At 57.5% G+C, this 16633-nt stretch overlaps 1 protein-coding gene across 1 annotated transcript in view; it reads left to right on the forward strand.

Moving 5' to 3' along the window:
• The window catches only part of THAP12 (THAP domain containing 12), a 73333-nt gene that overhangs the window by 10628 nt on the left and 46072 nt on the right, over positions 1–16633 (forward strand). The window contains 3 exon segments of the mRNA XM_075337585.1: positions 4196–4222; positions 4224–4301; positions 13882–13918. Of these exon segments, the coding sequence (XP_075193700.1) occupies positions 4196–4222; positions 4224–4301; positions 13882–13918 (142 nt within the window).

Below are 16633 nucleotides of genomic sequence, written 5' to 3' on the forward strand. Positions count from 1 at the left end.
ATGGGAAAACTCTACAGAGGCCTCTTCACAACTTCTTACATTGTCAGATGCTGCTGGTTAAAACAAGCATTTTTTGCAGTTTACTGTTTATTAAAATTGTGTTTTTTTCTATTGTTTATAGCTCGTTGCCTGGGAGACCGACCACCGCTGTTCTCTACCTTGCAAGCACTGCTCTAAAGCTGGCCGACATTAGGCGGTAGCAGCCGTCCAGTATCAAAAACTGCTTTTACATTAAAGGGAACCTGTCATCAGAAATTTAGCTTTAAACCTAAATGTTTCCCCCTCTGCAGCCCCTGGGCTGCATTCTAGCAAGGTTTCTATACTTTTTGTGGCCCCCTTTTAAACCAAATTAAATACTTTATAAACGTGTACCTTTTGCTATGTAATTTCGTAAATTATCCATGGGGGCGGGCTCTCTGCTGACCGTTGCTGTTCCTCCAGCATATCTCAGGACGCCACATATCTCAGGACGCCACCCCTGGGCGCCCATGGTCCCGCGCATGCGCTGTGCGACTGCAGCGGGACTCTGCACTGTGTGCACCTGTGACCGCTGGTGACGTTTTGCGCAGGCACGAGGTTATGGACGGCGCTGTGCGACTGTAGCGAGACTGTGCACTGTGTGCACGTTTGACCGCTGGTGACGTTTTGCGCAGGCATGAGGTTATGGGCGGCGCTGTAAGTGTCATCAGCAAGTGCCGCCCATAACCTCGTGACCCGCACTTTCCCCTCTTCCTCCAGCGTTCTGCGCAAGCGCTTGCTGGCCAGACGACCCGACGTCACCCTCTTTCCCATCTTGCCCTGCTGCAGGGTAAGATGGGAAGGAGGTGACGTCAGGTCATTTGGCCGGCGAGCGCTTGCGCAGAACGCTGGAGGCAGTGGGGGAAAGCGCGTCCACGACATTATGGGCGGGCAATTACGATGCAATCACAGCGCCTCCCATAATCTCGTGCTTGTGACACACGTCACCAGCAGTCCTGGCGTGGGAGGCACCTCGGGCGCAGTGGGCGGCGTCCTGATGGATGAAATGGAGCGTGGGGGGACGGCGTCAATGTGCTGGAGGAACAGCAACGGTCACCAGAGAGCCCGCCCCCCATGGACGATTTACAAAATTTACATAGCAAAAGGTACAAGTTTATAAAGTATTTAATTTGGTTTAAAAGGGGCCACAAAAAGTACAGGAACCTTGCTAGAATGCAGCCCAGGAGCTGCAGAGGGGGAAACTTTTAGGTTTCAAGCTAAATTTCTGATGACAGGTTCCCTTTAAAAAGTTGCTCCTAAGCACGGCACATGTCCTGCCATCTGCAGCAGTGGTTGGTCTCCAAGGCAAAGAGCTGTAAACAAAACTGTTATCTCCTTAACAGCTGAATGTTTCAATAGACATTAAGTTCTATTTACAGGCTCCATCCCACAGACTCAATAGGAGTGATGGTGGGGGGGGCGCCTCAATAGGAGTGATGGTGGGGGGGGCGCCTCAATAGGAGTGATGGTGGGGGGCGCCTCAATAGGAGTGATGGTGGGGGGGCGCCTCAATAGGAGTGATGGTGGGGGGGGCGCCTCAATAGGAGTGATGGTGGGGGGGCGCCTCAATAGGAGTGATGGTGGGGGGGGCGCCTCAATAGGAGTGATGGTGGGGGGGCGCCTCAATAGGAGTGATGGTGGGGGGGCGCCTCAATAGGAGTGATGGTGGGGGGGCGCCTCAATAGGAGTGATGGTGGGGGGGCGCCTCAATAGGAGTGATGGTGGGGGGGCGCCTCAATAGGAGTGATGGTGGGGGGGCGCCTCAATAGGAGTGATGGTGGGGGGCGCCTCAATAGGAGTGATGGTGGGGGGGCGCCTCAATAGGAGTGATGGTGGGGGGGGCGCCTCAATAGGAGTGATGGTGGGGGGGCGCCTCAATAGGAGTGATGGTGGGGGGGCGCCCTCAATAGGAGTGATGGTGGGGGGGCGCCTCAATAGGAGTGATGGGGGGGGCGCCTCAATAGGAGTGATGGTGGGGGGGGTGCCTCAATAGGAGTGATGGTGGGGGCGCCTCAATAGGAGTGATGGTGGGGGGGCGCCTCAATAGGAGTGATGGTGGGGGGGCGCCTCAATAGGAGTGATGGTGGGGGGGGCGCCTCAATAGGAGTGATGGTGGGGGGCGCCTCAATAGGAGTGATGGTGGGGGCGCCTCAATAGGAGTGATGGTGGGGGCGCCTCAATAGGAGTGGTGGTGGGGGCGCCTCAATAGGAGTGGTGGTGGGGGCGCCTCAATAGAGTGGTGGTGGGGGCGCCTCAATAGGAGTGATGGTGGGGGGCGCCTCAATAGGAGTGGTGGTGGGGGCGCCTCAATAGGAGTGGTGGTGGGGGCGCCTCAATAGGAGTGGTGGTGGGGGCGCCTCAATAGGAGTGGTGGTGGGGGCGCCTCAATAGGAGTGGTGGTGGGGGGGCGCCTCAATAGGAGTGGTGGTGGGGGCGCCTCAATAGGAGTGGTGGTGGGGGGCGCCTCAATAGGAGTGGTGGTGGGGGGCGCCTCAATAGGAGTGGTGGTGGGGGCGCCTCAATAGGAGTGGTGGTGGGGGGCGCCTCAATAGAGTGGTGGTGGGGGGCGCCTCAATAGGAGTGGTGGTGGGGGGCGCCTCAATAGGAGTGGTGGTGGGGGGCGCCTCAATAGGAGTGGTGGTGGGGGCGCCTCAATAGGAGTGGTGGTGGGGGGCGCCTCAATAGGAGTGGTGGTGGGGGGGCTTCAATAGGAGTGGTGGTGGGGGCCTTCAATAGGAGTGGTGGTGGGGGGGGCTTCAATAGGAGTGTGGTGGGGGGCTTCAATAGGAGTGGTGGTGGGGGGGCTTCAATAGGAGTGGTGGTGGGGGGGCTTCAATAGGAGTGGTGGTGGGGGGGCTTCAATAGGAGTGGTGGTGGGGGCTTCAATAGGAGTGGTGGTGGGGGGCGCCTCAATAGGAGTGGTGGTGGGGGGCGCCTCAATAGGAGTGGTGGTGGGGGGGCGCCTCAATAGGAGTGGTGGTGGGGGGCGCCTCAATAGGAGTGGTGGAGGGGGGGCGCCTCAATAGGAGTGGTGGCGGGGGGGGGCGCCTCAATAGGAGTGGTGGAGGGGGGGGGGGCGCCTCAATAGGAGTGGTGGAGGGGGGGGGCGCCTCAATAGGAGTGGTGGAGGGGGGGGGCGCCTCAATAGGAGTGGTGGAGGGGGGGGGGGCGCCTCAATAGGAGTGGTGGAGGGGGGGGGGCGCCTCAATAGGAGTGGTGGAGGGGGGGGGCGCCTCAATAGGAGTGGTGGAGGGGGGGGCGCCTCAATAGGAGTGGTGGAGGGGGGGGGGCGCCTCAATAGGAGTGGTGGAGGGGGGGGGGGCGCCTCAATAGGAGTGGTGGAGGGGGGGGGCGCCTCAATAGGAGTGGTGGAGGGGGGGGGGGCGCCTCAATAGGAGTGGTGGAGGGGGGGGGGGGGGGCGCCTCAATAGGAGTGGTGGGGGGGGGGGGGCGCCTCAATAGGAGTGGTGGAGGGGGGGGGCGCCTCAATAGGAGTGGTGGGGGGGGGGGCGCCTCAATAGGAGTGGTGGAGGGGGGGGCGCCTCAATAGGAGTGGTGGTGGGGGGGGGGCTTCAATAGGAGTGGTGGTGGGGGGGACTTCAATAGGAGTGAGTAGGCTTCAATAGAGGGGCCCTCAAAAGGAGTGGTGGGGGGGGCTCAAAAGGAGGCAGGGGCCTGGAAATTTATGCCATTCCACTGAAGGGTACTGTGGTAGATCGGTCACTCAGCTGCTTCACGATGTAGACAGAGAAACTCTTGTCATTTACATTTTTAGCAGATTTATTAAAAACTTCATAAACCAGCACCAAATAAAGTAACTATGAGCAGCCTCTCCGGCATCAAGAAAACAAAGCCGTACATGAGCAGTCTGTATATCTGGGGGTTAGGAGCACCACTGTGGAGGTCTGTTCACCTCCGGACACAGAATGCTGATTGTGCCCAGAGGACTTCTTTTTACCCCCTGGACCACACCCTAAAGTTTAGATATGGTGAACAGCCGTCCCCCCCCCCCCCATCTCTTTAGCTGTTCACTAAACCCTCCAGTACCTAGCATACATCCGGGCTCACATCACTGAGGCTAACAATCTCAGTGATACATGTCTCCCCTCTTAGTATTTTACCAGTGACCATCGTACAGTATATAAAATCATATCAGTTTACACATTTTTATTTTCAGAGCCCGTACAGGACTGTCCTTCGAGAAAAACGCCATCCCGACCATATTTGACCTCACCAGTCACCTCGGGAACCCTGGCAGACGGAGGAAGAAAATAAAGGAGCTGGTAAGGACAGTCATTGAGGGCGCCCCTGAAATAAATCCGGAGCCTTTATACCACCGAACTCTGCTTTTCCCCCGCTGCCCCGTACGACAGTGTTGGGGGGCTCGTCAGAAGCTAATAACATGGAGCAGCACCAGGATGGTCATTTTCCTTTTAGGATGTGCCCTCACTTTATAACGGGGGGTACTCTGGGGAACCTTGGTGGCCGCACATACGTGGACCGGTGCTGACGTTCCTGTGCAGATATGCATTTATGACTCTCTGTGCAGGGAAGAAGGTAAAAGTCCCTAAGTGCTAAATCATTCATTTTTAGGTTTGTCCCAAAAAATACCTTCCTTCAGTTTTGCTTCGGTCGTTCCCTGAACTTGTCCAAGGGACTTAACCCCTTTACCGCTGGGCTATTTTCAGTTTTTCGTTTTTTGGGGGGTTTTTTCCTCCCCCTTTTTCCAAGAGCCGTTACTTTTTTATTTTTCCGTCAATCCTCCCATATGAGGGCTTATTTTTTGAGGACAAGTTGTACTTTTAAATGAAACCATGAGTTTTACCATATAGTGTACTGGAAAACGGGAAAAAAATTCCAAGTGCGGAAAAATTGCAAAAGAAAAGTGAGATTGTATGATTGTTTTTGGGAAATTTTATTCAGTGCTCACTATATGGTAAAACTGATGTGTGGGTGTGATGCCTCAGGTCAGTGCGAGTTCGTAGATACCAAACATGCATAGGTTTACTTTTATCTAAGGGGTTAAAAAAATAGTTTGTCCAAAAAAAGGGGTGCACTGTTTTGCACCATTTTCGCGATACGTAGCGTTATCATTTTTCGGGACCTATGGCTCAGTGACTTATTTTTTACATCTTGCGCTGACTTTTTTAACGGTACCATTTTGGCGCCGATGCTACGTTCTGATCGCCTGTTATTGCATTTTGCGCAAAATTTGTGGCAACCAAAAAAAACCCCGTAATTTTGGCGTTTGGAATTTTTTTTGCCACTACGCTGTTTACCGATCAGATTAATTGATTTTATATTTTGATAGATCGGGCATTTCTGAACGTGGCGATATCAAATGTGTGGGGTGTTGTTTTTTTTTGGGGGGGTTAACACTTTAATTTTCAGTGGGGTGAAAGGGGGGTGATTTGAACTTTTTTTTTTTTTTTTTTTTTTTTTTTTTTTAAAACTTTTTTTTTTTTTATTACCTTTTACGAGTCTCCCTAAAGGACTATAAGGCTATGTGCGCACGTTGTGTTTTTTCATGCATTTACGCAGCGTTTTAAACTGCAGCGTAAATGCATGAGTTCTCCTTCCACTGCAAAGTCCTGAGAATTTAGCAAATTCCATGTACATGTTGCGTCTTTAAACGCAGTGTTTTGGATGCCAAATTTTGGACAAAATCGATGCGTTTAAAAAAGCTACATGTCACTTCTTTTGTGCATTCCGGATGCTTTTCCCACTCTGTCTATGGCAGAGCAAGCATCCAAAACGCATCCATTCTATATTCACAATGCATCCAAAATGCAGCTTTTTGGCTGCGTCTTGAAACACACATGCAGTGGCAAAACGCTGCAGAATATTTGTCACAGCAGAACGCAACGTGCGCACATACCCTTAGGATCAGCAGTCTGATCGCTTGTTCGTTTCTCTTGATCAGAGCTGCACCGCTCAGAGCAGGAGAAATGCTCGTCTCTTGCAACCCTCAGCTCTTATCCGGCAGTAACGGGAAGGGAGTTCTAATGGCACAGGAGTCATCACATGACCCTGTGCTACCATGACAATCATCGGGTCCCCGTGATCACTTTACGGCGCCGCCGATAGAGTTGGGTAAGTGCACGGTTATTGCTGCGGGCATTTAAATCGCATTGTCACAGCTTGACAGCGTGATTTTTAAGGGTTTAACAGGCACGGGAGGATTGCAGATCCAGCCGTGCTTGTGAGGCACACATGTCTGCTGTGCAAATCAGCTGACATGTGCAGGTGTCAAGGTAGAGATTTTGGGTAAAGATAGCTAATGGTATCTTCGTTTGGGATATTCAGAGGCCGGTGCCGTATTAGCTATATATCAGTGCCGATATTAATGAATCAGACAATGATTATACAAGACATGTTCTCAGTTTGAGCTCAGGCTTGCGTCTGAAACTCATATATTCGATAGAGTACATTACTTACCGGTAATGGGATTTTCCTGAGTCCACGACAGCACCCACGAGAGAGGGATCCGCCCCCTTCAGGACAGGAAACCTACAGATAAAAAAGGGGCAGTCCCCCTCCCTCATCAGTTGGTTGCAGAGAACCGGGAGAGGAACCGCCAATGAATGAATAAACAAAAAAGCCAGACCTCAGGACACCAAATGGTGACAAACAAACAAGAAAGGGCAGGGGTGTAAAGGGTGCTGTCGTGGACTCAGGAAAATCCCATTACCGGTAAGTAATGTACTCTTTTCCATTCGTCACGACAGCACCCACGAGAGACTTAGAGAGATTACACTCAGAGGGAGGGAAAAACCACATGAAGGGCCAAGCCGCCAACGGAAGACAGCGGAAGAACAAAGGCAGCCGGCAAAGACCGGAAAGGCGGACGGAGAGGATCATGATACAGCCGTACAATACCATCGAAGGAGACACAGGCCACATCCATCCAAGGAGGAGGCAACCACCCAGGAGAAGGATCCGACACCGAGGAGGCCAGGGGAGCCCACTGCAGCACAGACGATAGGGGAACAGCATCCCACAGCCATCAGGACAAGGGACGTCACGCCACGCGAGGGCCACAGCCGGAATCCTGAAAGACAAAGAACAGCAAAACAAAGACCAAACCCCCCGCCAAGGGGCCGACCGAGCGACCAAAGCAGGAAGGACCAACGGACAGGGCCGGACAGGCGCGAACACGCCCCGCAGAAGCAAGGTCGACCAAGAGACAGCACCGGAACGGACGAGGAGGAGAAGAGACGTAGAGGCGAAGCAGGAAGCCCAAGGCGCCAGGCCAGGCGGAAGGCCCGGGAGGCGCAAGGCGGCAGGGCGCAAGGCAGGAACGCCGCAAGAAGCAAGCACAAAAGCGCAAGGCCAAGAGACGCAGGACGAGAACACATGCCCACACGACCCAGAGGCCCCGAGGCACAGAGGCCCAGAGGTACAGAGGCACAGACGCCAAGAGGCACAGAGGTACAGATGCCAAGAGGCCCAGAGGCCCAGAGCCCAAGAGTCCTAGACCCCAGGAGGCCCCGAGCCCAAAAGGTACAGAGGCCCAGCGACCGAGAGGCCCAGCGACCGAGAGGCCCAGCGACCGAGAGGCCCAGCGACCGAGAGGCCCAGCGACCGAGAGGCCCAGCGACCGAGAGGCCCGGAGCCCAGGAGGCCCGGAGCCCAGGAGGCCCGGAGCCCAGGAGGCCCGGAGCCCAGGAGGCCCGGAGGCCAAGAGGCCCCGAGTCCAAGAGGGCCAGAGGCCAAGAGACACAGAGGCACAGAGGCCCGGAGGCCAAGAGGCCCAAAGGGCAGGAGGCCCAGACCCCAAGAGGCCCAGAGGCAGAGAGGCGAAGAGGCCAAGAAACACAGAGGCACGGAGCGGAGGCCAAGAGTCAAGAGGCAACGTGGCACAAGGGCCAAGAGGCACAGAGGCCAAGAGGCCAAGAGGCCAAGAGGCCAAGAGGCCGGAGCCAGGAGGCACAGGGTCAGGAGGCCCAAGCCAGCAGGTACAGAGACCAGGAAGGCCCCGAGGCCAAGAAGGCAAAGAGGCCAGGACGGCCCAGAGGCCAGGACGGCCCAGAGGCCAGGACGGCCCAGAGGCCAGGACGGCCCAGAGGCCAGGACGGCCCAGAGGCCAGGACGGCCCAGAGGCCAGGACGGCCCAGAGGCACAGAGGTACAAAGGCCGGAGCCAAGAGGCACAAGAGACGAAGAAGTACAGAGGCCGGAGGCAGCAGGCACAGAGGCACGGGGCCAGGAGGCCCAGAAGCCAAGAAGGCACAGAGGCCAAGATGGCACAGAGACCAGGAAGCCAAGAGGCGCAGAAGGCCAAGAGGTACAAAGGCCAAGAGACACAGAGGCCCGAGCCAGAAGGCACAGAGACACGGAGGCCAGGCAGGCCCACGGAGGCCAGGCAGGCCCACGGAGGCCAGGCAGGCCCACGGAGGCCAGGCAGGCCCACGGAGGCCAGGCAGGCCCACGGAGAGGCCAGGAACCCGAGAAGTCAGAGGCACCGAGGCATGAGGCCAGGAGGTACACAGACCCGAGACTAAGAAGGCACAGAGGCCCGAGGCCAGAAGGCACCGAGGCCAGAAGGCACCGAGGCCCGAGGCCAGAAGGCACCGAGGCCCGAGGCCAGAAGGCACCGAGGCCCGAGGCCAGAAGGCACCGAGGCCCGAGGCCAGAAGGCACCGAGGCCCGAGGCCAGAAGGCACCGAGGCCCGAGGCCAGAAGGCACCGAGGCCCGAGGCCAGAAGGCACCGAGGCCCGAGGCCAGAAGGCACCGAGGCCCGAGGCCAGAAGGCACCGAGGCCCGAGGCCAGAAGGCACCGAGGCCCGAGGCCAGAAGGCACCGAGGCCCGAGGCCAGAAGGCACCGAGGCCCGAGGCCAGAAGGCACCGAGGCCCGAGGCCAGAAGGCACCGAGGCCCGAGGCCAGAAGGCACCGAGGCCCGAGGCCAGAAGGCACCGAGGCCAGAAGGCACCGAGGCCCGAGGCCAGAAGGCACCGAGGCCAGAAGGCACCGAGGCCCGAGGCCAGAAGGCACCGAGGCCCGAGGCCAGAAGGCACCGAGGCCCGAGGCCAGAAGGCACCGAGGCCCGAGGCCAGAAGGCACCGAGGCCCGAGGCCAGAAGGCACCGAGGCCCGAGGCCAGAAGGCACCGAGGCCCGAGGCCAGAAGGCACCGAGGCCCGAGGCCAGAAGGCACCGAGGCCCGAGGCCAGAAGGCACCGAGGCCCGAGGCCAGAAGGCACCGAGGCCCGAGGCCAGAAGGCACCGAGGCCCGAGGCCAGAAGGCACCGAGGCCCGAGGCCAGAAGGCACCGAGGCCCGAGGCCAGAAGGCACCGAGGCCAGAAGGCACCGAGGCCAGAAGGCACCGAGGCCAGAAGGCACCGAGGCCCGAGGCCAGAAGGCACCGAGGCCCGAGGCCAGAAGGCACCGAGGCCAGAAGGCACCGAGGCCCGAGGCCAGAAGGCACCGAGGCCAGAAGGCACCGAGGCCCGAGGCCAGAAGGCACCGAGGCCAGAAGGCACCGAGGCCCGAGGCCAGAAGGCACCGAGGCCCGAGGCCAGAAGGCACCGAGGCCCGAGGCCAGAAGGCACCGAGGCCCGAGGCCAGAAGGCACCGAGGCCAGAAGGCACCGAGGCCCGAGGCCAGAAGGCACCGAGGCCCGAGGCCAGAAGGCACCGAGGCCCGAGGCCAGAAGGCACCGAGGCCAGAAGGCACCGAGGCCAGAAGGCACCGAGGCCAGAAGGCACCGAGGCCAGAAGGCACCGAGGCCAGAAGGCACCGAGGCCCGAGGCCAGAAGGCACCGAGGCCCGAGGCCAGAAGGCACCGAGGCCCGAGGCCAGAAGGCACCGAGGCCCGAGGCCAGAAGGCACCGAGGCCCGAGGCCAGAAGGCACCGAGGCCCGAGGCCAGAAGGCACCGAGGCCCGAGGCCAGAAGGCACCGAGGCCCGAGGCCAGAAGGCACCGAGGCCCGAGGCCAGAAGGCACCGAGGCCCGAGGCCAGAAGGCACCGAGGCCCGAGGCCAGAAGGCACCGAGGCCCGAGGCCAGAAGGCACCGAGGCCCGAGGCCCGAGGCCAGAAGGCACCGAGGCCCGAGGCCAGAAGGCACCGAGGCCCGAGGCCAGAAGTAACAGAGGCCCGAGGCCCGGAGGCACAGCGGCCCGAGGCCCGGAGGCACAGCGGCCCGAGGTCCGGAGGCACAGCGGTCAAGGCCAGGAGGTACAGCGGCCCCAGGCCAGGAGGCAAGAAGGGCAGGCAGCACAGAGGGCCAAGGCCACGAGACACAAAGGACCAAGGGCAGGCAGCACAGAGGAACAGAGGCACAAGCCAGGAAGCACGAGGCTGAGAGACACAGAGGCCGGAGACCAACCTCAGAAGACGCAAAGGCCAGGAGGCTCAGAGGCCGGGAGGGCCAGAGGCCCGAGGCCAGGAGGTCCCGAGACCAGAGGACAGGAGGCTAGAGGACACAGAGGCCCAGAGGCTAGGAGGTCCAGAGGCCAGGAGGTCCAGAGGCGTGAAAAAACACAGGCCACATGGGACAGGACATACAGAATGCACAGGGACCAGGAGGACACAGAGGTCCAGGGGCCTAGAACCCACAGAGGCCAGGACCCCACAGGGGCACGAGTCCATAGAGCCCACAGGAGCCTACAGGGGCCACAGGGGCAAGGAGCCCACAGTAGTCAGGAGTCCACAGAGGCCCGAAGGCCAGGAGTCCCAGAGAGGCCCAAAGGCCAGGAGTCCCAGAGAGGCCCGAGGGCCAGGAGTCCCAGAGAGGCCCGAGGGCCAGGAGTCCCAGAGAGGCCCGAGGGCCAGGAGTCCCAGAGAGGCCCGAGGGCCAGGAGTCCCAGAGAGGCCACGAGGGCCAGGAGTCCCAGAGAGGCCACGAGGGCCAGGAGTCCCAGAGAGGCCACGAGGGCCAGGAGTCCCAGAGAGGCCACGAGGGCCAGGAGTCCCAGAGAGGCCACGGGGGCCAGGAGTCCCAGAGAGGCCACGGGGGCCAGGAGTCCCAGAGAGGCCACGGGGGCCAGGAGTCCCAGAGAGGCCACGGGGGCCAGGAGTCCCAGAGAGGCCACGGGGGCCAGGAGTCCCAGAGAGGCCACGGGGGCCAGGAGTCCCAGAGAGGCCACGGGGGCCAGGAGTCCCAGAGAGGCCACGGGGGCCAGGAGTCCCAGAGAGGCCACGGGGGCCAGGAGTCCCAGAGAGGCCACGGGGGCCAGGAGTCCCAGAGAGGCCACGGGGGCCAGGAGTCCCAGAGAGGCCACGGGGGCCAGGAGTCCCAGAGAGGCCACGGGGGCCAGGAGTCCCAGAGAGGCCACGGGGGCCAGGAGTCCCAGAGAGGCCACGGGGGCCAGGAGTCCCAGAGAGGCCACGGGGGCCAGGAGTCCCAGAGAGGCCACGGGGGCCAGGAGTCCCAGAGAGGCCACGGGGGCCAGGAGTCCCAGAGAGGCCACGGGGGCCAGGAGTCCCAGAGAGGCCACGGGGGCCAGGAGTCCCAGAGAGGCCACGGGGGCCAGGAGTCCCAGAGAGGCCACGGGGGCCAGGAGTCCCAGAGAGGCCACGGGGGCCAGGAGTCCCAGAGAGGCCACGGGGGCCAGGAGTCCCAGAGAGGCCACGGGGGCCAGGAGTCCCAGAGAGGCCACGGGGGCCAGGAGTCCCAGAGAGGCCACGGGGGCCAGGAGTCCCAGAGAGGCCACGGGGGCCAGGAGTCCCAGAGAGGCCACGGGGGCCAGGAGTCCCAGAGAGGCCACGGGGGCCAGGAGTCCCAGAGAGGCCACGGGGGCCAGGAGTCCCAGAGAGGCCACGGGGGCCCCACAGAGGCCGGAGGTAGGCGAGTCCACAGAGCCCTTACCGGCCCCGGAGGCCACAGAGGATACAGGGGCCAGGAGAACACAAAGGCCCCAGGGACCCCGGCCATGCATGGCAGAACCCAGCTCCAAAGCCCGGGACGATCCTCCCTGCACTGCCGGGACACCTCGAGGAGACAGAGCGGGGACGCGGCCCTTACCGGGCCCGGTGGATACATCGCACCCGCCGTGTAACCGGAGTCGCAGCCCGCGCCACAGGGAGAGGCGCCGGCCGCCGAGTACCGACAGCAACTTACCCCGCATCCGGCTCAGGAAGGAGGGATCCACGGCCTTCACAAGGAACCTGCCCGATCCCCTCCCCCGGAAGCGCTCCAGTGCACTTCCGGGTCACGGCAGCAGAGAGAGCGCGCGGACACGGCAGGGTCCTCCCTGCCGTCCACAGAGCCAGGCGCGCGCAGGTACCGGCGTCATTACCCCGGAGGCAAAGCCGAACCAAGGGGAAGAGGACGAGACGCACCGGAGGACGGAGTCCACGAGGGGAGCTCCACCGACCGTGCTTCTGGACCTAGAGCTCCGCCGTTCCCACGGAGACCGCACGGACTCAACCGGACCCAGGTACTGTAGGTTCCTCTCCATTCAGGACAGGAAACCAACTGATGAGGGAGGGGGACTGCCCCTTTTTTATCTGTAGGTTTCCTGTCCTGAAGGGGGCGGATCCCTCTCTCGTGGGTGCTGTCGTGACGAAAGGAAAAGATCCAATTATACAGTATGCATCAACCTTGAAGCCAGAACACAGAGTTTAGGGAGGATTCCACTCCCCAAATTCTCCCAGCATGTTATAAAACACATCTCTGTTATTCATTCTTTCTGTGTGAATCTTCTGATAAGACTTTGCAGTTTCATATTCTGGCTTCATTATCTTTGGTTAACCCCTTTCATGACGATACAGCTTAGAATTATATTATGGGTCTATGCGATGGCTACATAGACAGACAGATTTTTATCCAACTACATCTACATTTTGATTATTTACATACACCGATAGATATTCTTATTACGTTTAAACAAACAAGCTATAGCTCAGGCCACCTCCACACAGGAATCACCGCCGGCTCACCACAGCAGCCGCAGGTGATTACCCCTTGATATTTTATGACATACCAGTACGTCCTCAGTCATTAAGGGGATAAAAGCCTCTTCTTTCAGTCGAGCTTTCACAAACTACTTCATCAGCACATTAGTGGCATCAACTAAACTTTCCATAACTACAGTATGTTCTTGAGTTCAGGTTACAAAATGTTCTCGTTGACGCCATTGAATGAGTCCTATCCTGGCTGGCCCATTCACACGCAAACCATGGGGACCTCGTATATCCTCCTCGCTGCTCAAGGAGCAAAGGGAGAACTTTCAGATCACCACCTATTGACCGTGCTTGATCCCCATAGTTAGGTTTCTTCAGAATAAAGTCTCACAGCGTTCCTTCAGGTGTACAGAACCCCGTCCATGCATGGAAGCGTACTCGCTGCTATTGTGAAGTATCAGCTTGGAGACTTTTTTTGGGATGAATCAATAAAGAGTCTCCACTCGCCCTCATTCTACTGAATGTTACATTGTTCCATCCTCCAGGAGCATCCCTGAAATACACTAGACCACCATCTTGAGAAAAGTATGGAAGGAATTCCTTTTCTCCGCTTCGGTACCAGGAGCGAGCAAGTTCTATCCCTTGAGGGCCTAAGAGTTCTGCAGAATGTTTAGTAAGGTCCAAGTCCCCGGCTGAATCGTTTATACACAACCGTGAAAGATGCTGCGGTCACTGGGACGAGTGTGAAAGTCTTCATCAGTCATTAAGTCTCCATTCTTTTCTAACCAATCTAATGGCTCCAAAATTATCCTCCGAAGGTCACGTAAAGGGGTCAAAGTATGGGGCAAGAAGCAGCCCATGGAGTCAGTGTTTGTAAAAAAAAAAAAAATAAATAAAAGTTTGTGATGGAATTCAGCCATCGAAAGTATATAAAAATCACTTCCTTACTTTTCAAATTTTTTTTTTTTTTACCCTTGCAGACCTGTGTAATCATCTTATTTCTTCTCTCCTCAGAGCGAAGAAGAAATCCGGACACTGAAAGAGCGGAAACGTAAGTGACTTATTAATAAAATGTGTGTGTATATAATATAAAATATATATATAATTTTATATATATAATATATGCAGTTTACATACATTGGCAACACTGTCCCCATTGGGGCTCACAATCTAAGTTCCCTATCAGTATGTTTTTGGAATGTGGAAGGAAACCGGAGAACCCCGGAGGAAACCCACCAAACACGGGGAGAACATACAAACTCCTTGCAGATGGTGTCCTTAGTGGGATTTAAACTCAGGACTTCAGTGCTGCAAGACTGCAGTGCTAACCACTGAGCCACCGCAAGACTGCAGTGCTAACCACTGAGCCACCGCAAGACTGCAGTGCTAACCACTGAGCCACCGCAAGACTGCAGTGCTAACCACTGAGCCACCGCAAGACTGCAGTGCTAACCACTGAGCCACCGCAAGACTGCAGTGCTAACCACTGAGCCACCGCAAGACTGCAGTGCTAGCCACTGAGCCACCGCAAGACTGCAGTGCTAGCCACTGAGCCACCGCAAGACTGCAGTGCTAGCCACTGAGCCACCGCAAGACTGCAGTGCTAGCCACTGAGCCACCGCAAGACTGCAGTGCTAGCCACTGAGCCACCGCAAAACTGCAGTGCTAGCCACTGAGCCACCGCAAGACTGCAGTGCTAGCCACTGAGCCACCGCAAGACTGCAGTGCTAGCCACTGAGCCACCGCAAGACTGCAGTGCTAGCCACTGAGCCACCGCAAGACTGCAGTGCTAGCCACTGAGCCACCGCAAGACTGCAGTGCTAGCCACTGAGCCACCGCAAGACTGCAGTGCTAGCCACTGAGCCACCGCAAGACTGCAGTGCTAGCCACTGAGCCACCGCAAGACTGCAGTGCTAGCCACTGAGCCACCGCAAGACTGCAGTGCTAGCCACTGAGCCACCGCAAGACTGCAGTGCTAGCCACTGAGCCACCGCAAGACTGCAGTGCTAGCCACTGAGCCACCGCAAGACTGCAGTGCTAGCCACTGAGCCACCGCAAGACTGCAGTGCTAGCCACTGAGCCACCGCAAGACTGCAGTGCTAGCCACTGAGCCACCGCAAGACTGCAGTGCTAGCCACTGAGCCACCGCAAGACTGCAGTGCTAGCCACTGAGCCACCGCAAGACTGCAGTGCTAGCCACTGAGCCACTTGTGCCGCCTCTTTCTGTTTTACCGTTTATTATGGTGACCAGTAATAAAATGTGCCTGGATAATCCCTTCCTCGGCTTCATATTCACTTCTGTGTTAGCATTAGAGATTTCTGCACTAATATTTATTTTTTTTTTTCACAGTAAAATGATAGGTCATTTATCACTTCTTAGTACCCCGTTAATCAGCCACAGCAGTGGTCAGTGGCCGCCTCTTACATCACGGGCATTGATTAGCCAGTCAGGTGCAACGTCATCAGTCCGGCCAATCAAAAGAATCGGGGTAGAGCCGGTTTTCACAGCTCCATTCCCATTAATGACTTGAATGATGGACTGGATCCTGCGAATCAATTTGCACCTTCTCCAGTCATCGGCGTCCGTCCTCATCTGTATCTGTCACGTCACTGTTCAGTGTCCCGTAGTAAATCTGGTCCTAAACCAGATCAGAAAAACAGAAGTCCCAACGCTTTATAATAGTCTTGGTGCTCTGATTATTGATACAAATATATTCCACATATAATAATATCTCACTTACGAGAAAAAAAAAAATATCCATATAGTCACACTGATCTATAACTTATCAATATGGCCTGGCTTCATTCTGTTCTTTTTAGTTTGTGTCAGTTTGTGTAAAATAAATTAAAAAAATGAAATAATATATCTAAAAAAAATATATTTCTTTGTCGCTCCATTGGGAGACCCAGACAATTGGGTGTATAGCGTCTGCCTCTGGAGGCCACACAAAGTAATTACACTTTAAAAAGTGTAACCCCTCCCCTCTGCTATACACCCTCCCGTGCATCACGGGCCCCTCAGTTTTTTTGCTTTGTCTTGAAGGAGGCACACATTCACGCAAGCTCCACGTTTTAGTCAGCAGCAGCTGCTGACTTTATCGGATGGAAGAAAAGAGGGCCCCTATGGGGCCCCCGGCATGCTCCCTTCTCACCCCACTCAGGTCGGCGGTGTTGTTAAGGTTGAGGTACCCATTGCGGGTACACAGGCTGGAGCCACATGCCGCTTTCCTTCCCCATCCCTTAGGGGCTCTGGGGAAGTGGGATCCTATCCGGTCATCCAGACACTGGGACCGGTCTCCCTCCGCAGCCCCTGGGGGAATCTACCGGACAGGAGACGGAGTATCGTCAGGGACATGGCCCTGCATCCACAGGTACTCTGTGTCCCCGTTGGGACGGCGCATAAAGCACCTTAGGCCCAGACGCTGCAGCGACTGCGGCGTGAGTATGGGTCCGGGACTACCGCGCCGACCGTGCACTGCCGGCCGGCCGCGGTTTCAACTTTAGTCCCCGGCTTTTGCGGCCTAGTATAGTATTCTCCCGCCCCCAGGCCTGCCAGTCAGGGAAAAGGGCGGGACGGTCGGTATGACGCCGACAGTGAGGGCTGGAGTACACTGAGCTGTCCTCCGCCCCCCTCACTACTCACGCTGGGGCACCAGATTCCCGCACTTTTGTGACTACGCCCACACCTCCCTCCTCCTCTGAGAACGCCGTCAGCCATTTTTTCAGCACATTCTGCGGTGGAGAACTTCTGGCTGCAGCTGAGGGA

The sequence above is a fragment of the Anomaloglossus baeobatrachus genome, chromosome 2, assembly GCF_048569485.1.
Source record: "Anomaloglossus baeobatrachus isolate aAnoBae1 chromosome 2, aAnoBae1.hap1, whole genome shotgun sequence".
In the NCBI taxonomy this organism is placed as follows: Eukaryota; Metazoa; Chordata; class Amphibia; order Anura; family Aromobatidae; genus Anomaloglossus; species Anomaloglossus baeobatrachus.